The sequence below is a fragment of the Mandrillus leucophaeus genome, unplaced genomic scaffold (assembly GCF_000951045.1).
Source record: "Mandrillus leucophaeus isolate KB7577 unplaced genomic scaffold, Mleu.le_1.0 Scaffold599, whole genome shotgun sequence".
NCBI lineage: Eukaryota > Metazoa > Chordata > Mammalia > Primates > Cercopithecidae > Mandrillus > Mandrillus leucophaeus.
In genome coordinates, this window is record NW_012106463.1 from 823,816 (window position 1) to 847,686 (window position 23,871).

The window sequence follows — 23,871 nt, forward strand, 5'->3', positions numbered from 1 at the left end:
AATTTATTCCTCATGGTTCTGGAGGCTATGAAGTTTAAGATCAAGGTGCTGGCTAATTTGGTTTTTGGCGAGAGCTCTCCTTGCTGTGGCCACACTTTTGCAGTGTCCTCACATGGCAGGGGGCAAGAGGGGAGTCTCTTTTTACAAGGATGCTAATCCCAACATGAGGGATGCATCCTCATAACCTAATTACCTCCCAAAAGCCCTGCTTCCAAATGCCATCACATTAGGGATTAAGGAATAAACATATGACTTCTGGGGAACACAGCTTAGTCTGCAGCAGCCTGCCTTGGTATCCTTGCTCTAGGTGCCATAAACGTTAGGGATGGGCCTTGGATGATGGAAGTGCAGGGGAGTTAGCTTCCCATGGAGGGGATCCCTCGGACCAGTGAGAAAAGGGAAAGGGAAAAAGAAGGAGCCAAATGCATAAATACCCAGTTAAAAGAAAAAACTTTAGACAAATTAAACTTTACACAGTTTAATTGGGCAAAGAACGATTTGCGAATCGGCCAGCCCCCAGAACCAGAATAGGTTCAGAGCTACTCCACATGGTCGAATATTTATGGACAGAAAAAGGAAAGTGACCTAGCAAAACCAGAAGTGAGGTACAGAAACAGCTGGATTGGTTACAGCTGGGCCTTTGCCTTATTTGAACCTGCTTTGAACAGTCAGCTGCCTGCGGTTGGCTGAGACTCTGGTACTTGTTACAAGAGTAGGTTACAGTCTGTTTACACATTAAGTTAGTTTATGGTTCACTGTGTATGGAGAAACCTTTAGGCCAAACTTATAATATGTATGGAGGCAGCTGTAAGGAAACTTAGTTCAGCAACTCCTTCCCTTCTCTCCCCTTCCCTTCTCCATTACCCTTAGAGGTGGTTTCTCCTTGCAAATGATCTAGAGGAATTCCAAGTTCTGCAACTTACCTACCCAGCAAGCTGCTGTATCTCAGAAAGGATCACGGGGAGGTGGTGGCCAGCTGCTGTGCATCACATTGCATCTTTTCTTGCCTCATTTCCCTTTTCAACTCATTCTCACCCTGGGCCTTACCCTCAAGGCCCTGGTTTTGCTTCTCCTAAATGTCAACACTTTAACCTTGGACTTTGCTTTCTAGAGGACTGAGAGTGAAGAAACTGCCTCTGTCACTCACTTGCTAGTTATGACTTTAAAGCAGGTTACTTGACCTCTTGTGCCTCAGTTTTCCCCTCTGTAAAACAGTGATAAATGATAATATCTCCCATAGAGAGTTTCTGTGAAGAGAAGACTAAATGAGTTATTAATATGTAAATTTACTGCCCCATAACTGTCAGGTTTTATAATTCTTCTTTCTTCAAGGATATTGTATTAGTTTGCTCAAGGCTGCCATAACAAACTACAGACTGGGTGGCTTAAACAACAGGAATTTATTTTCGCATAATTTTGGAGACTGGAAGTCCAAGGTCAAGGTGTTGACAGGGTTGGTTTCTTCTGAGGCCTCGCTCCTTGGCTTGCAGCTGGCTGTTTTCTCGCCATGTCTTCACGTGGTCTTTTCTCGGTGTGTCCCCATTCCCGGTCCCTCTTTTCCTCTTCAAATTTCCTCTTCCTGTAAGGACACCAGTCAGATTGGAATAGAGCCCACCCTAAGGGCCTCCTTTTAACTTAATCACCTCTTTCAAAGCCCCATCTTTGAATACAGTCACATTCTAAAGTACTGAGTCTTCAACATATGAGTTTTGGAGGGACACCATTATAGCCCGGGACAGACACTCGTTAAGTGCTACCTCTGTGTAGGGTGACCAACTCAACCTCAACCAGGTTTGCCTTGGATTTTCTTGGTTTTAGTACAGAAATTCCGGCATCCCAAGGAATCCCTCAGTCCTGGGTAAGCCAGGAAGATTGGTCAGCCTAACCTCTTCCAGAAGCTTTACCCAAGTCTTTTGCAATATGTAAGGACTAGAGGAACTCAATATGTATCTAGAACTCCATCCTTCCCAGTGGACTTTGACAGCCATAACTTGCTTGATCCTCACTTCAGCCTTGTGAGGTAGGTGGGGAAAGAAACAATATTCCAGTTACATAAAGGAAGAAATAGGCTCAGAAAGATTCATCTTGGCTCCCTTGGTCCTGTTTATCTTTCTCTGGGTTCTTTCATTACTAGGTGCTTCCAAGACCAAGATAACTAGGCAATCATAGTAGATGCATCAGTACATCTTTGCCCAAGGGCCTAGACAAGAGGTAAGTAACCATGATGTATCAGTGAGTGAGTCCTGAAATTTCTCTTGTGCAATTTGAATTAAACAAATTACACAGATAATCAAACCTGTACTACTTGGGTAGCGGTGATAGGTGGGCCACAGTCTGGGCCTTAGAGCAAATGCCTCTGGCTGGAAAACTGAAGAGTGGGAGGGAAGCAGGGAGAGATGCAGGCTATGTTTGAGGATCTGCTCTGAAAGGCAGGGAGGGAAGCCATTGATTAGTGAGCTTTGTTTGATCTGCTCAAGGATCAAAGGGACAAATACCATGTGGGAAGATAAAAGTTGACCTGGAAACCCTGTGTCCCAGCCTGCTGGGATCCAGTCTGCCTTAGGCCCATGGCTCAGGCTGGAAGACTCTCATAGGAACCACGGGCAAGACTGCAAGCTCACTTTTTCCTCAATCTGACCCCTGACCCCTCCCTTACCCATTGCCTTTAAGAAGAGCTTTCTCCTATCTCTTGGGCACTCTCTGGGGCAAGGGGTGCTCAAGGGTAAAAGGGGGCCCAGAGATCAAGCATTATTTCTGGCCTTTGAAGAATATGGAGAAGTCACCAGATGATATGTGATGAATGCTGTGATTAAGCTGGGCTTGGAATACTGAAGGTATACCACTGAGAAATCCCTAAACCTACCCTGTGGGGCGCAGAGGAAGGCAGCCCAGCATATGTCTCAGGGAATAAATTGATAGAGGAGATGGTTTCTGGTTTTCCTTTGGGAGGAGGGAGAGGAGGAGCACATACACAAAGCTAAGGAGGTGATTAACAACATAGTACAGTAAGGACCAGCCAATATTAACTGAATTTCTAATCTGTGCCAGGACCTCCATCATCTCATGGAATCCCAATGGCATTAAATGAAGCAGCCTTGGGATTCTTCCATTTCATAATGGAATGAGAGAAATGAGGCTCACAGAGGTTTGATAACTTGCCTGAGGTCGTACAATTGACATACAGCAGAGCCAGAATGTGAACACAGATCTGCCTACTTGAAAACCTGGCTTCTCACCCGTAAAGGTGTGGTTATATCCATGTTTTCGAAAGTTCCCTCTGGTTGCTGGGGGTAGACTGCAGGAGCTAGAAGTAGTGTCTGAGGAACCAGTTAGGACTGTATTGCAATAGTTTCAGATAGCTGGTATAGTTTCCTAACCCACAAGATCAGGTGTGCAAAACTGAAGCGAATTTTATATAAACTTGAACCCAAGTCCAGTGTTGACAGATATTTAATCTTAGTTCAGGGATTTCTCCATCTCTTCCTTCTCCTTGTAGTAGCATCTAAGTTCCACATGAGGAAGGGATTGTATAGCATCAAGTCATGGAATGAGGATGAATGAGAGTTACAGTTGGGGGTTGGCAAGGGCTATCATCTATTCACACTTTGACATCCAGGGCCTTCCTGGTCACTTTTTCACTAAGATCATCATGTGACCTTTTCATTTTCTAGACAGGGAGATCTAGATACTACTTTTTTGAGGACTCTCCAGCTATGCTTTTTGGGGAATACAATGGGTCTGAATTAGATCCTAAACCTAGATGTCGGAAGCAACTACACCTAACCTTACTGTTCTGTTCCCTGATAGCTAACAGGAGAATTCTGGAGGTTGCCATCTTTCCAGGCAGAAGATGGGCAGGGGAGCACAGGCTCTCTGTGTCCTCAGATCCTTGAAATAAAAGGGAGAACTATTTTCTGCTTCCCACCCTTGGGCTCAGACTAGGCATGCAGGACACAGAGACCCCTCTCAGGGGTCCAAACAGGTATTCACTTGATTAATCTTCTGACTATCTGCCAATTCTACCAGCTCTTTAAACGTTATGCTTTCTGTAAGTATTCTTTCTAGTCTATTGTTCAGGCTAGGATTTTGGCTGCTGCATCCGTAATTAATTTGCTCTTTGTATTTCTGTTATAGCTACCTGTCTCTGAGGCAATGGATGCTCAGGCTTTATGTTCTAGTTTTAATGGAGGAAAGACCATGGATGTGTAGAAATAATAATGGGAACAAAAGCACTGGAGTTAATGTTTCAAATTACTATTCTGTTATACATACAGGATATCTGAAGGTCTGGATCATGGCAGTGGCAGTAGGGGAGGCAATGAGGGGGTAGATTAGAGAGAGCTTTGAGGATCAGAATCCAAATGTTTTGGCGATTGGTAAAGTCTGGAGGATAAAGAAGAGAGATGTTTTCTGTATCTCTTTCAGGTGTTGTTTAGCTTCACATGAATTTTATCACCTTGCCTAGAATCAGCCACCATCTAACAGGGTAGGCTGTGGCTGGGCCATATCATGTAGAACCGAGTCAAGGGTACCAAATTATTGTGGACTTACCCAATATCTGGCCTCCTTTTGTTATTTACTTAGGCCCCTGACTTTTTCTGAAATTACTAGACACTAAAACCTGCTGGAGAATTTCATGTAAATCAAGATGACTCAACCCAGAGTCCATTTCAAGGCTAGGATGCTAGAGGACCCCAACAATGGAGTAGGGAAGTGAAACAGATCAGCTCACATCCAAGTCCTTGCATGATCAATCCTGTAGTAGGACTGCTGCTCAGTTGGAACTCGTGACAACCTGGAAGAGGAAAAGACAGCTCTAAGTATAGCAAGGAAACTGTTATGGAAAAGACCCGAATGTTAAAATGGTGGACATAGTAAAGTGTTTGTTCTACTTAGGGGAATCTAGATCCCCACATTTGGACCTCCACTGGAATCTCAGAAGAACAAGTGCCCGGGGGACTTGTCACAGAGGCCAAGGTGGTGAATATCAGGCACATCACAGTCCCCAAGATGGGGAGAAGACTGAGATGCAGAGTAACAACTGAAATCCTTTCACGGGAGCCATGTTTATCTTAAATCATTGACAGTGAGATGAGGATCATGTCAGCCTTCATACCTTTGATGATGATCCCAGGCTGCAACAGTGACACATAGAACTGGATTCAGTAACTAACTACAAATTCCATCAACCAGGGCTAGTAAAGTGAAAGGCAGAAATTGGGAGGAGGGGCTTCTTTCTTGCTTATAAAACTTATTTGGTTGTGTTGAGTATGTGCATGTATGTATGAAATCCCATAAAGCAGTCTTCTTAGGAACAAACCAGCATGCCACAAAGTAGTAGATCTTTGGAGCACTGGCCTAAAAAGGCAGAGAGCTCAAGGTACTCTGCTTTGTACATGGCATGATTTGTACCACCACCACTATCCCTATTTCAGAGCACTGTTGAATTGTTCCAAGCCCGGATTTCTATGTCAGTTACTTGTCTATAGGGCTTGACTAATAAAAGCTAGTTTCTGAAATCTGCTTTGGTTCTGGAATTTATTAGAGGGCTTTTTCTTCTCATTTTATTACTTGTTTTTATTGTCATTGGTATATTCTCTTTTATAGTGAAAACATTCACAGGCTGATTGAAGAGAAGATCTGAAATTATTAGGCAGCAAGCATACAAAGCCACTGCTTTATAAAGATAGTATCTTAAAGGCCTAATGTCTATAGTTTAACATAGCCTGGAGATGTTGGCTAAATCTTCCATCATGGAGCCCTCATGGGATCTGGAAGTCCTGTTTGAATTACTGATTTATCTTCCTTCAGGCCCAGTAAGTTGGTTTTCCACAGCTATAGGTTCCACAACCAACCCTGGATCGAAAACATTTGAAAAAATAATAATATAACAATAAATAATAATACACATAAAAAGACAATACAACTATTTACATAGCATTTGCATTGTATTAGGTATTATAAGTAATCTAGAGGTGATTCAAAGTATATGAGAGAATGTGTGGGAGTTATATGCAAATACTATACCATTTTATATAAGGAACTTGAGTATGAACAAATTTCAGTGTCTGCAAGGGGGCCTGGAACCAATTTGCCATGGATGCCATTACACAAAGACTAATTAGGAACTTTTGCATGGATATGGCACCCTTGGCTATTTAGAAGTGCCTTTGAGGTTGGTAGAGTACATTATTAACTTTTAACAAAAACCTCTTGAGGTAGATAGGGTGTATGGTAGTTATCATTTTTATTTAACATAGAACAGTGAGGTCAAAGAGGACCAATGTTGCGTGCTGCAGGCCATGTCATTAGTCTCATCCATTTGTTTATTCATTTATCTCAAATATTATTGCTTGCCTAACCTACCATGTTCCAGGCTCTGGGCTTGGTACTTACTATGATGAAAGAAACAAGATCCAGTACTGAGCTCAGCTGCTCACAGTCCAGTGAAGGATACAGACACACAAAAGAACATTATAAACCAATTAATTTATTCAACAAATATTTATTGAGATCTTACTCGATGTCTGGTACTGGGAACATGGCAACAAGTAGGTCAAAGTCCATGCTCTCCTTTTTGGGAGACACAGATAATAAATGATTATGTAATATGTTAGGTGGTGGTAAGTCCTATGAAGAAATGTCAGGTAGGAAAGGGGACAGAGTGTGGCAGGTGTGGAACTGTGGCATTTTAGATAAGCCAGAGAAGGCCTCTCAGATAAGGTGGCGTTTGGGAGAGAATCAAGTGCAAAGATCCTGAGGCAGGAGCGGGCCTTGTGTGTTGAAGGAACAGCAGGAAAGGCAGTGGGCCTGGAGGGGAACGAATGAAGGAGGACAAAGGAGCAGATGAAGGCATAGAAGGAGAAGAGGGCCAGGTCACGGAGAGTGGAGGTCCAGCAGGCATGGTAAGGACTTTGGATATTTTTCAAAAAAGATAGGAAGCCACAAAAAGATTTTGAGCGAAGAATTGACATGACTAAATGATATTTTGACAGGGTTACCCTGTAACTGTGCTGTGAATAGACTGTGAAGGTCAGGAGCAGAAGTAGAGCAGCCAGTTTAGAGATTGTTGCAAATGGGCCAGGGGAGAGGTCATGGTGCCTGGTACCAGAGCGGTAGCCAAGGAGGCAATGAGAGATGAGATTAGGGATATTTCTGTGACACATTTACTGACGTTTGGGTATTGGCTGTGAGAAAAGGAGAGGAATACACAAAAACATGGGCACACTGAGGAAAGACGCTGCTGTTGGTCAAGTTAGGTGGGAGACAGTTTCTAAGTCTTTTAAGCTTTGGGTGCAGGAGGTTTATTGGGGTACATTCTCAGAAACAACACCTTTGAAGGAGCGAATGCAGTCCAGAGAGGAAGAAGTTGTGCTGTGATGCAGTCACAACAGAGGCTGCAGCTGATCCTACAGGAAGCTTGGGAACTGGGACAACCCTTTCTTATTGTCTCATTTAAGCAAAAGGGCCAGAAGTTTGTAGCCCCACATCAACCAGTCACTATTAACGGCACACTCTCCCAGGGATGGGGCATAACCATGGGTGAGGTGGCTTCTTTTTGCTGAGAGCAAGTGCTGGAGAGAGATTCTCCTGTGACTTCTTAGTACCCAATCCTATCAGCAGCCCAGGGGGTGAGAGCCTATGTCCTGAAAGGTGCCTGGGTGCCACACCACACACACACTGTCAACTGCAAATGCCCACTCCAGTCTAGGCAGGGAAGAGTCAGGGAGGGCTTCCTGGAGGAGATGATACCTAGGCTGGTTTCAAAGCACCCCATGCTACTTTTCTTAGTTATGTGATTTTATTATGAGCAAGAAGGTGCTTAAACACTATCCTAACTCAAATACCCTAATTATGCTCATTTGTTAAATCTTCAATGAAACTGAACTCTGATGTTAATTGCCTTTTAAACTAAAGCATTTTCAGCTCCCCAAATTATAATAAATCCCTCTGATTTACAGCTAGGCCATTATATTTTTTTAAAAATGTACTGATTCAAAACATATAACTATTTTTAAAATCTATTAATTCAGAGCATACAACTGAGGCAAAATTGATATTCCAATTGTTCAAATTTCTGGCAACCAAATATTCCTCAATAAACAGAATTCTAACATGCTGATATTTTTATTAGCTCTTATTGGCAGGAAATCCCTTCCAAGAGCTAACATAAATCCTGTTTGGTACAATTTGGGACATTTCCTCTAGATTTTTCTGCAGAGGAGTTGGAGAATGGCTAGCAGCCGGATCTATGCGATAGGCTATTCCTGCACTTAAAGTCTTTTTATTTGGATGATTCTCATCGTTTTGAGAGAAAAATGTTAGAGTTAGACCCTGGCAACTGGCAGAATATATTATAAAATATATGCCCCATGAATGAGCAGGCATGTATATGTGTGTGGCTACATATTTGCATCTGTAAGTATGTATAGTGCTGTATGTATATATGCATACACGTGTATGTAGGCAAGTATGATGAGTATTAGGAGAATGTGTATATGAACATTTTTGCTTCTGTTTGTGTGAGAATCTTCATGTGTAGGGATACGTTTATAATGTATGTATGTCTGGGCAAGTGATTCAGGTGTGTGTATATATTGAGGTTTGTGCATGTGTGTGCATGAGAATAAAAACATGTGGACATGTCAACAGTTCTTCCCAGACACATGAAGTAATCAGATCTCATGGTTCCATGGCAAGAATGTAAATGCCAAGGTCAGGTTTCTTGCCTGTATCAACTTTACTCTAGTGATCTCGTTCCAAACATTTTCCTTAGGGGCCTCTCTAGTTCCTCCCTCTCTTCCCACCAGGGGTGCAGGCCCAGAGGGTCTCAGACAGCTTCCCAGCCTTTGGAGTTGTGCTCTGATGTCTGCCCCAGGAGCCTTCGCTGTGACAGTCTTGTCATGTTGGACTCTGCTGTCACTGCCAAAGTGACAATCGATGATCAGAACTGGAGCTGCCCAGAAACCCAACTTCTGTGTGGGGCCCTTTGATCTGCCCAGGCTTGGAATGGAGCAGAGTCTGGCACAGGTGCCTTTGATGAGGCCAGGCCAATGAGGGGGCTGTAGGCTGATCCCACCCAGTCCCCACAGCCTTTGATGCCCACCTGCCCTGCAAGGATCAGGCTACAGAAGCAGGCTAGTTGGAGTAGGAGCCAGCCGCACTACACTCTGCTCCTCAGCTTTGTGGAAAATCACCATCTGGGTGTTTGGCCTGGAGATGCTCGGATCTTGGGGCTGCAGAAGCCAATTCTTAGAAATATTGTTCTTGCAACCACCCATCTATCAATTCAGCTAGTATTTATGGAAAACTTACAGAGTCAGCAGAGCTGACAAGTTATTACATACACAGCCTTTCGAGTCAGAATGCTTGGATTAAATTTGGCCACTTATTAGTTGTTCCAACTTGGGCGAGTTAAATAACTTGCATGTGCCCCTCTGTGTCTCCATTTTCTCATCTGTTATGAGGTTGTTATGAAGACCAAATTAGATAGTGCAAATAAGGTGCCTGATACCTATTAAGACTCCACAAATGTTATCTATTATTATTTCAGGGGGCCTGCATATTTGAGTGGAGAAGTCTTATCAGCTCTGAAGCCCTGACTTGGGTTCAAATCCCAGCTCCAGGTCCTGGCCCAATCGTTTTCCAGTTAACTTATCTCATGGGGTTATTATGAGGAGTAAATGAGCAAATATATATAAAGTACTTAGAATAGTGTCTGGCACTGAGTAAGTGCTTCATCAAAGTTAGTTTTTAATAATGATAATGACTTGATACGAGGCTAACCTGGGCCAGAAGGTATGAAGTTCTTTGACTATCTCCGGAATAAATCTTCAATCTTTGATTTATTTATTTATTTATCTGAAAGATCAGATCTAGTCCTATAATTTTGACTGCTATTCTCTGATTCCCAAATCCCAAATTCAATCATGCCACTTTCCTGCTTAAATTCCTCTAGTGGATTCCACTTTCCAGAGAATATTCCAAACCACTTAACGTAGCATTTGAGACTCTCTGCCATCTGTCCTCTGCTGATCTCCTCAGTGTTGTAACTCGTAACCCTTCCTGTTCCTACCTCCCATATCCACTGCCAAGCATACTGAGAATGCAGGCTCCATGCACCTTTATGTGCTTGTGCCCTCTACCTAGAATGCCCTTTCCTCCATTGCCTGGCTGTGAACTCCTTCTGTTCCTTCAAGACTCAGATCTCAGGTCCTTCCCACATAAAGCCTAAAGCCTTCTTTTTTCTTTTATCTTTTTTTTTTTTTTAACTATTCCCTGCCCAGTAGAGTTAGGTATTACTTCTTTTATGCTTCTGTCTTAGACCCAGGACATGCCTTGGCTTCTATGACATGGCAGGACACTTGCTGGTCCACTTTCCTTATAGATTATGAGCTCCCAGAATGGGATCTTGAACCATCCCACTCTAAATCAACAGCATTAAGCACAGGGCTTGGCACCTAGTAAACACTCCATAATCATCTGCTGAGCAGATTAACTCAAGCTATCTCTCCCGCTTCTCAGGTCCGCTGACCTCCCGGACAGCTTCCCCTTGGAATGTCATGGCTCCTCAAGTTCAACTGATACATGCCATTCCAATATCACTCTCCCTCACGCTGTTCCTTCTTAATTCAATGAATGCCACCATCCATCCATCCAATCTCCAGATATGGAAACTGGAGGGTCACTGGTAAAGTCCTTGCTCATAGTCATTACACACCCATCCCAAGCCATTTTGATGTCTTGGGACACCAAAAGCCCCAAGACATTTTTATTTGACCCCTTAAATGTTTCTTCTGTTTTTCCTTCTTCTCCATTTGCTTCCCCATTTCCACTCTGGATGATGCCTATTGAAATCTTCTCACATTCCTCCAGGACTTGAAAAGTTTCCCATCATTTCCAGGATACCATCCAAGCTCCCTGGAGTCACTTGTATGGTCCTCCAGGATCTTACCCCGGCTTTATTCTCCACAGTTACATCTCCTCATTGCATCCAGTGCTCTTGTTATGCCAAACTCATCCTTCCAGAATATGCCAACTTTTACCCGCCACTAGCTCACTGGACAGTTGTTCCCTGGACTCCTTGGAATGCTGTTCTCCCACTTCCTCCCCTAGAATATGCTTCCTCTCCCTAGAAACTCAGCAAAAATGCCACCTCTGGACACCTTTCCAGACTATTCTCCTATATCCTCCTGCCATCTCCTGCTATGGCCACGCTGAGACCATTGTTTCCTCCTGGGTGCTCTCACAGCTCTTAATGATCAGCTGACCATGCTGTACTGTATCTACTTATTTTAAAGAATGTGTTTATCCCCTGTCTAGACTATGAGCCCTTTGAGAACAATTGTGTGAACTTAAGTTAGTAATTCTGTCTGACTCTCAGGTTCTTAATCTATCAAATGGGGATAATGTTAGCCATACCTTCTTGACAGGGCATTGTAAGGGTGAAATGACACAATGTGTGACAAGGGTCTGGGCTCATAAGAGGCACTCAGTAAACAAGCATATCTGTATGATCTTGCTGGCAGGAACAATACCTGTCATGAGAGAGTTCCAGAGATGAGAGCCCAGAGAGCACCCAATCGCCCCAGCTGAGTTTTCAGCAGCTTAATGGTGCTTTCAAGTAGACTTAGTGAAATGGCTCCATCAATTTCTTCAACTCTCTACAACTGAGTGACTTTGCACTTATTATCTTGCCTCTTTGTATCTCAGCTTCCTTGTTTGAAATACGGAGATAGTAATACTATACTTACCTCACAAGGAAGTTTGTTATGAGAATTTAATAAGATGCATGTAGGTATTTGTGTTAGCTATTGTTATTATTATTAATGAGTGAACATCGTGGAGCAGATGGATCTATGCTTGAATAATGCTTCATAAATAAATTATTAGCATCTTAAAGGGGCTACTTAAAGATACAGGTATTTGAAGAGATGGAAACTGAGAGATTCAAAGCAAGTGGCAGTAATGGTTGCAAGGAGTTATAAAGGTGAACCATGAAATCCCAGTTCACAATGGAGAATTCCTACCCTGCTTGCAGGCTTGAAAACAGAGGGGTGAAATATGTAGCCATCAAGAAGCTCAAACCTAGAGAAGGTTAGGAAGACTTTTTTTAGTAATGCTAAAATGATACTACCCCCCTCCCTAATCCTGAAATTAGGGGTCAAACCTCACTTCCACTTCCTATTCTTAACCCCTCCCCTACCACAACACCCTGTGATGAACAAAGGGCCTCTGGGTGTTGGACCGTGCTCAAAAGCTCTGGCTGATGCTAGTCTTGCCTAGCCCTCACCTCACCTAGCCAGCATCATGGTTAAATTCTGGGCATGGACGTGTCAGTCTGCATGGATCACATTAACAGCTATAAGGCTAAGACCTGGGGTAAGTGGGGGGAGTTACTTGGCCTTTTTCAATCTCTGTTTCCTAGCCTGTAAAATAGAGATATTATAAGGATCAACCTCATAAGGTTGCTATGAGGATTACATTATATAATGCATATAAAGATCACTGTTTGATATATAATAAGTGTTCAATAAATGCTAGCTCTTTTGATTAGTTGCCTGTCAGCTGCCACACAGTTTCTCCTGGAACCAACCAAAAACCTGCTGGTTCATATGTCAAAATACTTTCCCCCACTTCCTGTTAAGTGGGCCATAGTGTATCCTGAAGGCTATATCACTTCCAGCACCTCAATAGACCATATCTCAAAGAAGAACAATGCCCAGGATCCACTTTCTGGCACCCAGGAGTTCCCAACACAGTCCTCACCTCCAGCTGTATCTTCAGTGACCTTCATTGCCACACCTGATGCCTCATCCCAACTGGGCTTTTCCCAGTGATCCTAGCCAGCTTTGCCCTTTCTTGTCCCTGGGCTCTTCTCACCTCACTTTGCTTTTCTCAAATTCCACCTCTTCTATGAAGCCCCTGTTGATTTTTCTTTTTCACTTTCTTTCTTTTCTTTCTTTCTTTCTTTTTTTTTGACAGAGACTCGCTCTGTCACCCAGGCTGGAGGGCAATGGTGCGACCTTGGCTCACTGCAACCTCCACCTCCCAGTTCAAGCAATTCTCCTGCCTCAGCCTCCCAACTAGCTAGCACTACAGGCACCCACCACCACACCCAGCTAATTTTTGTATTTTTAGTGGAGACGGGGTTTCACCATGTTGGCCAGGCTGGTCTTAAACTCCTGACCTCAGATGATCCACCCACCTCGGCCTCCCAGAGTGCTGGGATTACAGGTGTGAGTCACCATGCCTGGCTCCCCTGTTGATTTTTCTAATGAGAGGGAACCATTCTTTCCTTGGTCTCTTCCCACTTCACCTTTCAATGTGTATCTGATTCCTACTTCTTACCCTGGCCATCCACACTTACTGAATGCAAGCTTCCTCTGGGAAAAGATTTCAGTTTACTCATTGCTGTATCCCTGACATAGGTTCTAGCACACAGTAGGTTTTGACATATGACATTTTCCTTTTCATTATATACCCATCAAAGAGAATTTGTGAGCTACCCACTTCCCCCAAAGTTCTCTGCTTTGAGAAAGATAAAGCTGTAGGGGATAGCAACAGCCACCTAGCTAATGTGGTACCTGGATATCTGGTCTCTCCCCAAGCAGAGCCTGAGAGAAGAGCTTAGTTATAAGGAGATAATCCCAGTAAGCAGAGATTGGGGAGGAAAAGTCAATATAAAGGTATATTATTGAGGTTGCTGCTTTGGGCCTCAGGGGCTATATTCTGCTGCAGGCTTCTGAGTGGTGTCTAGACCACATCCCAGGATGACTCATCTGAGGGACAGGAAGGTGGATGATTTACCTCTCAGTTCCCATACCCCCTCAGTTTAGGTTTGCTCACTTGAGGTCAATAGTTCATCTGCGTTTCCAGGCTTTGCATATGTAAAGACCAAGTGGCTTTTCACGGAGCAGATGAGGGCCCTAGATCCTCATGAAAGTGAATAGATGTGCAGCCCATGGTTGAGGTGGGGTCTGGTCAGTGTGAGGTAAGTCTGAGCTTGCATGGTGGTATTTGCTGAAGCTGTCCCTAAACTCAGAGGTGAGCTCAGAGGAGGTGATGTGGAACCCTGTTTTAGGTCAAGGTTCCTGGAAACAGACTGTAGGTGATATTGGACAGCGTTGTGAAGAATAACTCAGAGGATAAAGGAAGCAGAGTTGGACAGAGGCAGAAATTAAATGGTAATGCACTTGCAACAGGGGATCTGCCAATTCCAGAAGGATCCCTGGAGCTGGGATGGTCTTTCAGAGATGTTCCAAGTCAAGACAGAGTACCTTCACTTTGGTACCCTCACACCAACCAGTCATTGAATGTGTCTTGCTGTAGGGAGGGGGCATAAATTAGATTTTCCCTTCTACAAAAAGCAATTCCAAGGAAAGAAGCTCAGCAGAAGCCATCAGCATGTGACACTCTCAGCAGCTGGAGAAATAAGAGCTTTAGTCATGAAGCAGGGACCCAGTTGGTGCCCACAGAATCCACTGCAGACACCAAAGGCATCTCCAGACTCAATACAGGAGGCTTGGTTGAATAAACTTCTTGGGGATTTTTAAGTAACTGTGATCATCTCTCTCTTCTTCCACCCGTTTTAGATTTTCCTCACCTTTGGTAAACACTTCAGGTTGTTTGCCCTAAGCGATCTAGACAGTGATTTTGGTGATCTAGACTTTCATCTCAGAGGAGTCTGAGTCTTAGTGGTCTTGCTCTGGTTAGGCCTTGAATGCTGCCATTGTTGATTCACGATTTCCACTAGTTGTAGAAGAACCAAAAGACTCCCTTTGAACTTTCTGAGTTCTGGTCACATTCCTCTTTGCCCTCACTTTATAGCAGTAACCTAAGTGCCTCCAGCAGGTCCCATTCCTTTACTTCCTGCTCTACCTGATGAGGAGCCCAAAGTGACCTGGCAGGAATCATAGTTTCAACTTTAGTGGAATACTTATTGTATCCCCTGGTGAAAATGCTCTTTCCCTGGGAAACAGAGCTATTAATCCAGCAGAAATTAAGGTTGGGGGAATGGGAAACACAAATACTGCAGGTGGGTCATGAGAGTGAGAGAGGATAATTCTACTTTCACATTTGGTTCCTGGACTACAGGAACCAATAGTGGGCTAAGTCATGGCCCTAAAAGATATCAAGTTTTCATCTCTGGAATCAGAAAATGTAATCTTATATGGAAAAAGTGTCTTTGTAGATGTGGATTAAGTTAAGGATTTTGAGATGGAGAGATTACCCTGGATTATCTGAATGGATTCTAAATGTAATCAAAGCATCCTTAGAGAGGCAGAGATGCAGACAGAAGAGAAGGCAATGAGAAGCTCGTGGCAAACGTTGGAAAGATATGGCCACAAACCAAGAAAAGGTGGCAGGAACCAGGAAGATGAGAGAGGCAGGAAATGGATTTGCTTCTAGAGCTTCTGGGAGAGGCATGGTCTTGCCAACACCTTGACTTGGACTCAGTGATACTGATTTCAGACTTCTGGCCTCCAGAACTGTGAGAGAATAAATTTCTAAGTCACCAAGTTTATGGCAAGTTTTTACAGCAGCTGCGGGAAACTAATACAGAAACACAGCACAATATATTGCTGTTTGATTTATGCTGATACCACATACTAGAAAACAACAACCTTGCCCTTCAAGGTTTTACTCCAAACTGGTGCTTAGTTGAGAGTTTAATGGGCTCTTCCATTATTGCAGTAGACCTGTATTCACTGATTTATCACCAATATTTGTGAGAAAATACATCTTTATAGACATTATGGCAACAACATTTCTGAGCCCACCAGATCTGAGGCTATGAGGACTAATATGAATTTATATAAGATGCCTCTCCCCCAAGGTTCAGAATGACCTTGTTAGGCTACAGGTAGACAAAGGGCAAATGAGACCTTGGGCCAGAATCTGTCTTCTACTTGGTTCACTTTCTCTGTAGAATGCTCAGATCAAGTGGGTTTCTGATTTTTTAGCTATAGAAACATGCCTAATGATAGCTGTTTCAGTTTTAGAAGTTTACACTTTGCATATGTTCTATTTTAAACTCAGATACCATGCTGAATTAAGAAGTAAAACATCTGAACCTCAGCAAGACCCTTTGTTTTCTCTTTTCCTTTCTTCCCTGCTACCCATCCCCCCCACCTCCCCACCATGTGGAAGGATCTTTATAGCTTAAACTTTCCTCTGCAAAGCAAAATGAGTCCATTTATTCTACCAGCCGACAAAGCCTGGGCCTGCCTTCCTCTGTAGCACAGAGTGCATGTCCTCCTTGGCAAGGAGAGAAAGAAAGGATATTGAATACTTTTATTCCCCGTCTGTTTGATAAAAAAGCATGTTTGTTTTTGTTCATAGATTTAAAGCCCAAAATGGGCCAGTACTGTAAATAAAACATGCAATCTCATTTGAAAAATTTATTATAAGGAATTTTGTTTATGATTTCATGTTCTCCAGTAATAATTAATTGGAGGTCTTCTGTGGTCCCCGCAGACCAACAATCATTCAGACGGTACAGAAAGGCGAGGATCCAACACAGCCTCTCTCCTGTCTCTAATCCATGGCCAAAGGAACCATCTCTGGTTTTGCTACCACTTTAGCCTATATCAAGGAAGTTAAATCCATAATATGACTTGCCTATTACAGTTCTGGGGGCATGTTCACTGTCTGTGTGTGACGCTGATGTCAGAACACCCTCTTAGGAATCCCTCAGGTCAGGAAACTCTACCTTTAAACTGTACTGAGAGTTTGGATTATGGCTCACCTGACTTCTCAAGTGCTGAGAATGGAAGGTTGTTGAAACAGTTTGATCTAACAAAGGAAACACTCTTATATACACACATCCCTACCCACACAAATACAGCTGCCTCTCAAACAGTGAAGGAGTTGGGAGTGCTGACCCCCATACAGTCAAAAAATCTGTGTATAACTTTTGATGCCCCAGAACCTTAATGCTAATAATCTACTGTTGACTGGAAGCCTTACTGATAAGATAAATAGTTGATTAAGACGTATTTTGTATGTTAAATTGTGTTCTTACAATAAGGCAAGCTAAAGAAAGAGAAACGTCATTAAGAAGATCATAAAGAAGAGAAAATCTATTTACTATTAATTAACTGGAAGTAGGTCTTCATAAAAATCTTAATCCTTGTCATCTTCATGTTGAATAGGCTGAGGAGAAGAAGGACGAGAAGGAATTGGTCTTGCTGTCTCAGGGTGGCAGAGGTGGAAGAAAATCCACCTATGAGAGGACCTGGGCAGTTCAAACCCATGTTGTTCAAGGGTGAACTATAATGATAAAAATAGTCCCAGTCATACAAATGATAATAACTAATGTTTATTGAGTATTTTTGATGGATTGGATAATGTACTAAGAGCTTTTCATATGAATTATCTCAATCCTTACAATAGTTGCTTTAGTCAGTACAGGCTGGGTTGGGCTGTGTTAACAAACAATTTCAACATATGGTTTACCATGACAAGACTAATTTCTCTCTTTGTTCCCTGTCCATGGTGGATTTGTGGGGTCTGTGTTCCAAAGTTCTCAATCTGGGACTCAGGCAGCCAGTATCTGGAACATGGATAGCCTTAGTGGTAGAAGAAAGGAAAGTTCTAGAGGACCTCACATCAGCAGTTAAGTGGCACAGATGACTTCTGCTCACAACTTATTGGCCAGAAATAATCGCATGACGCTTCCTGCTCACAAAGGGGTCACCCCCTCCTTAACATAGTAGGTATAATCCTACTATGTTATAAACCTTATAAGGTAGGTACTTTTAAAAACATTGCTAATAGATTTACAGATGAGGAAACTGAGGAACAAAGAGGATATGTAACTTGTCCTAAACCATGCATCTAGTAAGTGCTGGAGCCAAGATTGAGACTCAGGCAGTTTGATATTTTCCTGCCATGTGCACTCACACATGTGCATTCATATATACACACATTTAAACACATGCACTCACATGCACACTCATATCCCAGGGTACTGTGTAAGCGGCCAAATGCTGTTGGGTCAATGCATTCTGTATACGCATCCAGGAGTGAAAATAGAGTGGTGAATGTGAGCCAAAGTCCCTAGAGAGAATTGAAGGTCAAACAGGGAAACTATGTTTAGCCACTAAATCCAAAAGGAAGGATCAAGGCCAAGAAGAAAAAAACAAAAAACAAAAAAACAACTAAAAAGCAAGGGTCAAGAATAGGACAAACTGAAAGCGGAACATGGTTGGCAGCAAAGAGGAGCTGGTCAATGCTGGACACTGACCACAAAGAAGCCTTTGTGTTGCTGTAGCGTGGGTGGGCTTGGCTGAAAGGTCCAAGGAGGAAGCAGCGCATGACACATTCTCCCAAGGCTGCCTCTGCCAATCCGCATTTTCACTGGGGTGTGCATCCTTCCCAACATGCAGAAGGTGGGAAAGACCTCAAAGATGGAGTTGGAATCTTCTTTGGGAATCGGACTTGGCAGTGTTGTTACTCAAAGAGGTTCTCTGACCCTGCCCCTTCATGTGAAACTGGCCTAACCCCTTTTCATAATGAATTTAGAGGCAGAAGCATCACTATGCCATGATTTCTTTTCTTTCTGGCTCTAATTCCTTGATCTCTTATTATTGATGCTAGTCCAATAATTTTCTGAGCTGTGTCTGGCAGGATTTTTCCTGTCTAAGAATGATTGAAAGAATTTAATGAAGGGACTATTTACAGTGGAGTGAGCAGGGTTGAGGCAACTCACAAGAGATGATAAGCACCCTGAGGCTGGCAGCTGTGGGGTCCTGCCACTACCCCTAGGTCTGAAGGGGTAAAGGACAGGTGCACTTACCAGTCCTGGGCTGAGCTATGGCTGTAGGAGAGCATTTACTGATGGGGTGAGGGCATCAGTAAAGAAACATGGCAAGGAGGGAGCTGGAAGAGTAAGTATTCAGACTTCTCCCTTTCCACCTCTGATCTGCTGATGAAGCACCCCACTGGCTGAACTCAACCAGAAGCCAAAGGAAAAAGTAATCTGAATAATGCCTCTATAAAGCCCATCTTTTCAGAATGTAGAGCAGGGTAGAAAAGGGTGGAGAGGGGCAAAACTACCCAGGATATATGCTGTTCTTGAATCTTATGGTGCTTGGTTTCTAGTCTTGATGCTTCTGAGGAACCTTCTCCCATCAACTCACACTATTACCAGAATCTCCTGGGGTTACCCACTTCTATAACAGTAGCTGTGGTTCTTTGGCTGCTACTTTAGGGATTGTTGCTTACTCATCCATTTAGTAATTTGTTCAAAAAAAAATTTAGCACCAATTGTGAGCCAGGCCCTATTTTAGATTCTTGGGATCCCGCAGTGAATAGAACCAAGTGCCTGCTCTCATGGTGCTTACGTTCTGGTGAGGAAAACTGATAATAAATAAATTTACAAAGAGTGACATTAGAGAATGCCAGCTAGGAAAATGGGGAGGACAAGAAGGCAAAGAGTAACGGAAGCTGCTATGTTAGATGGGATTATCAGGAAAGTCCTCTCTGAAGAGGTGGCATGCTGAGTCACCACATACATGCACATAGGATTGCAGTAGCATGTGGTGCATACACTGTCTCTGTAATTTGGAAATTTCAATACTTTTGGGAACAAGGTATTACATTTTTAAAAAATGAAAAGACAAAGGATAATTAACAATTCAAGACCCAGTGCGGTGGCTCATGCCTGTAATCTGAACACTTCAGGAGGCCGAGGTGGGTGGATCATGAGGTAAGGAGTTCGAAACTAGCCTGCCCAGCATGGTGAAGCCCCATCTCTACTAAACATAAAAAAATGAGCCAGGCATGGTGGTGCATGTCTGTAGTCCCAGCTACTCGGTAGGCTGAGGCAGGAGACTCACTTGACCCTGGAAGTTTGCAGTGAGCCGAGATCATGCCACTGGACTCCAGCCTGGGCAACAGAGCAAGACTACGTCTCAAAAAAAAAAAAAAAAAAAATCAATTTAAAGGGGGTTTTCCACAAGTTGAGAGAATGACTCAGGCATTCTTTAAGAACTTAGAGCTCAAAGGAGAAGTAATTACTTTAGACAGATCAGGGAAAGCTTCCTGGAGGAGACAGTGCTTTGTAGTTCAGTGATGGATAAGGTCATTGACGAGACAGAAAGGAGTAGGATAGTTTGGATGTTTGTCCCCTCCAAATCTCATGTTGAAATGTGATCCCCAGTGTTGGAGGTGGAACCTAGCGGGAGGTGTTTTGGTCATGGGGACAAATCCCTCATAAATAACGTATTACCCTGCTTGTGGTAATGCGAGTGTTCTCACTCTATTAGTTACCTTGAGATCTGATTGTTTAAAAGGGCCTGGCCTCTCTTTTGCCTCCTCTCTCACTGTTTGACACATCTGCTCCCCTTTCCTTTAGTCATGAATAGAAGCTTCCTGAGGCCTCATTAGAAGCCTCAGATGCTGGTGCCATGCTTGTATAACCTGCAGAACTGTGAGCCAAATAACTTCTTTATAAATTACCCAGTCTCGGGTATTTCTCTGTAGCAATGCAAAACAGGCTAACAAAAATAGGGAGGACATTGGTGGTAGTAGGAGGAGCATGGCAGAGGGAGGCAGTTTGGTGGTTGGGAAGCCAGTGTGAGCAAAGTTGTAGAGATGACAGGGAGTTAGTGACAATGGGGGAGCACGTGGGAGAAAGTTAATGAATTTTGCAGGTTGCAGGCAAGAATTCTACAGATGCTTTGAATTACTCTCCAGCCAACTGGCAGCAAAATATTCTAGGATAACAGCTGATTCGGTAGAGGACCAGGCCTAGGTTGAAATTTTCTTGCTGCCTGAAACTTTCATGCAAGTTTCTCAACTTCCTTGAACTTCAGTTTATTGATCACTAAAGTTAGAAGAAAAACCTAATTGAGATGATATTGCCATGATTAGATGTGGAATATTTGGCACACTACTTAGCACACACTAAGCACTAAATGAATATTCTTCTTCTGCTTGGCCTAATCAATGAACATTAAAAGACAAGTTGCTTATCTGGAAAAAAAAGAGCACTTAATTTTCAGGTAGGAAGCTGACTTTCATGGCAGTTATAAACACAGGCAATCTGCATTCAAAACTGGGTTTCTCCATTTTCCAGAGTGAACTGGGGTAAAATGGTAAGTAACCTCTTGGGGCTCCAGCCTTTTTTTAATTCATAAAATATGATGTTTGTAGTAGTTATTATAGCTTGTGAGGAGTCAATAAAACACTGAAGAGATAAGCAAGGTCCCCAGTACAGAGTATATGTAGTTGGAGTGTCTTCATTGGATTAACTGTCACTTTTCACTCAGAATCATCTCAGCAGTGCTCTGATTCCCATCTGCACAGGGAGAGGGCTTCTATGCTGAGGCTGGGAAATGGTGGTTGGGGAGAGGATGTCAGATGTCTAGCTGTCATTCCTAAGATGTGAAAGGGAGATGTGTAGGTGTATTAGTCTGTTCTCACACTGCTGTAAAGAACTGCCTGAGACTGGGTGATTTATAAAGGAAAAAGGTTTAATCGACTTACAGTTCTGCAGGGTTGGAGAGGCCTCAGGAAACTTATAATCATGGTGGAAAGGGAAGCCAACATGTCCTTCTTCACATGGCAGCAGGAGAGAGAAACGAGTGCCCAGCATAGGGGGAAGCCCCTTTTGAAACCATCAGATCTCATGAGAACTAACTCACTATCACAAGAACAGGATGAGGGAAACCACCCCTATGATTCGATTATCTCCACCTGGTCCCTCCCACATGTGGGTGTTATGGGAACTACAATTCAAGATGACATTTGGGTAGGGACACAGCCAAACCATATCAGTAGGAGAGAAGAGTGTATGTGTGCAAGGGTGTGTAAGCATAGCCCCATCCACTGCCTGAGCATTCCCATTCCTACCTCAGCCCTTACCCAGCCAACAAATTGCAGAGTTGGAAGCACCCTTGGGAAACCACTTGCTCACATTACAAAAATAGGATTCAGCAGAATTCCAGTGCACTGAGTTTGAGTACATAGAGGCATACAAGGTAAACACACCAATGTGCATTGGGGGTGTGTGTGTGTGTGTGTGTGTTCACTTTAAAACACTACATGCTCCTTCACCCCAGGGTGCTTCTGCAGCCTGGCATGAGAATCTGACAGATCAAGAAAAGGGCAGTCTTGTCCAACTCAAAAATAGTATGTTTGCTGGACACAGCCCTACCCAGTAGCAACATTGCTTGGGTGAAGATCAATCACATTCCATTTTCAGAATGTATAAGCTTTAATTATTCAGGGAAGTTGCAAAAGCAAGAATAGTTCAAGCATTTCACATTAGTTTTGAAGCACAGTCAGAAATAGCTTTATCTCTAAGTACATATATATTTATCTCAGAATCTATGCCTCATCAGCATTTTTTAAATTAAAAAAGTATTTTATGAGGTGTAATTTATGTAATAAATTATAAATTATTTACAATAAAATATACAGGTCTAAGTATTGAGTTTGACAAGTTTTGGCAATTGTGTACTCGTTAGTAACCACTACCCAAAGCAAAATATGGAACATTAGATCATCTCAGAAAGTTTCTTCATGGTTCTTTCCAGGCAATTCTTGCCTCCACTAGGGACAACTGCTGCTTTGACTTCTATCACTATAGATCAGTTTTGTTTATTCTTAGATGTCTTATCAGGGGAATACTACAATATGTATTTTTAACATTTGGCTTCTTTCACACAACGCATTTTTGAGAGTCATGTATGTTGTGCATATCAGTAGAGACTGTAAAACAATGATCCAATGTGGTACCATGTTATACTCCAACAAAGTATGAGAACTCCAGATGCTCCACACCCTCAGCAGGGCTCGGCATAGTCAGTCTTTTAAATTTTATTCATTCTAATGAGTATGTAGTGAAATCACATTATGGTTTGCCTTGTCATTTATTTGTTGAGTATCTTTTTGTATGTTTATTTGCCATCCATATTGATCTTTTGTAAAGGTATATTCAAATATTTTGCCATATTTTTACTGGTTTATTTATTTTTTATTATTTGCATTGTAGGAGTTCTTTATACATCCTGGATATCTATTCCTTTGTTAGATATATGTATTAGAAATATTTTCTCCTAGTCTCTCGCTTGCCTTTTCATTTTCTTCATAGTGTTTTTAAAATAACAGACATTTAATATTGATGAAGTCTGGGTTATATTTTCCTTCTGAAGTTCATACACTTTGTATCTCATCTAAGAAATGTCGTTACCCCCAAGGTTTTAAATATTTTTCTCCTAAATTTTCTTCTAAAATGTTTATAATTTTCACTTTTAAATTTAGGTTACTGATTAATTTAGAGTTAGCCTTTGTGTATGGATTGAAGTGGGAGTTGAGATTCATTTTTTTCAATATTGATATCTAGTTGTTCCAGCATCATTTGTAAACAGACAAAAAGACACTTTTCTTTCCCCCATTGAATTTACTTGGTAGTTCAGTTGAAAATTGATTGACAATATAAATATGGGTTTATTTCTTAACTATATATTTTGTTTCATTGGCCTATTTGCTGAAATAAATTATTATTTTGCCCAGGCCATACTGTCTTAACTACTGTAGGGTTACCATAAGTCTAAAAATCAGCTACTCTAAGTCCCCCAATTTTGTTTTTCCTTTTAAAAGCTTTTTTAGGCTATTTTAGAGCCTTTGAATTTCCATATGAATGCTAGAGTCTCCTTGTTAATTCCTTTAAAAAGGCTGCTCATACTTCAAATGAGATTACATTGAATCGAAAGATCAATATGAGGACTTTAAGCTTCTTAACAATATTGTATCTTTCAATCTATGAACATGGTATATATCTGTATTTATTCAGACTTTTATGATTTTATTGCCAGATATCTGTCCAAAATAATTTGTGGTTTTAGTGTAGAGGTCTTG

The 23,871-nt window shown here is 42.3% G+C and overlaps 1 protein-coding gene across 1 annotated transcript in view; it reads right to left on the minus strand.

Annotated features, from left to right (window-relative positions):
- Window positions 1-1,385: 1,385 nt before the first annotated feature.
- The window catches only part of LOC105553475, a 61,373-nt gene continuing 38,887 nt past the window's right edge, over window positions 1,386-23,871 (minus strand). Inside the window, exons 2-3 of the mRNA XM_011999553.1 lie at window positions 2,297-2,422; window positions 1,386-1,579 (exon numbers count right to left, since the gene is read on the minus strand). Of these exons, the coding sequence (XP_011854943.1) occupies window positions 1,401-1,579; window positions 2,297-2,422 (305 nt within the window). The 3' untranslated portion in view covers window positions 1,386-1,400. The remainder of the gene's footprint in view (window positions 1,580-2,296; window positions 2,423-23,871) is intronic.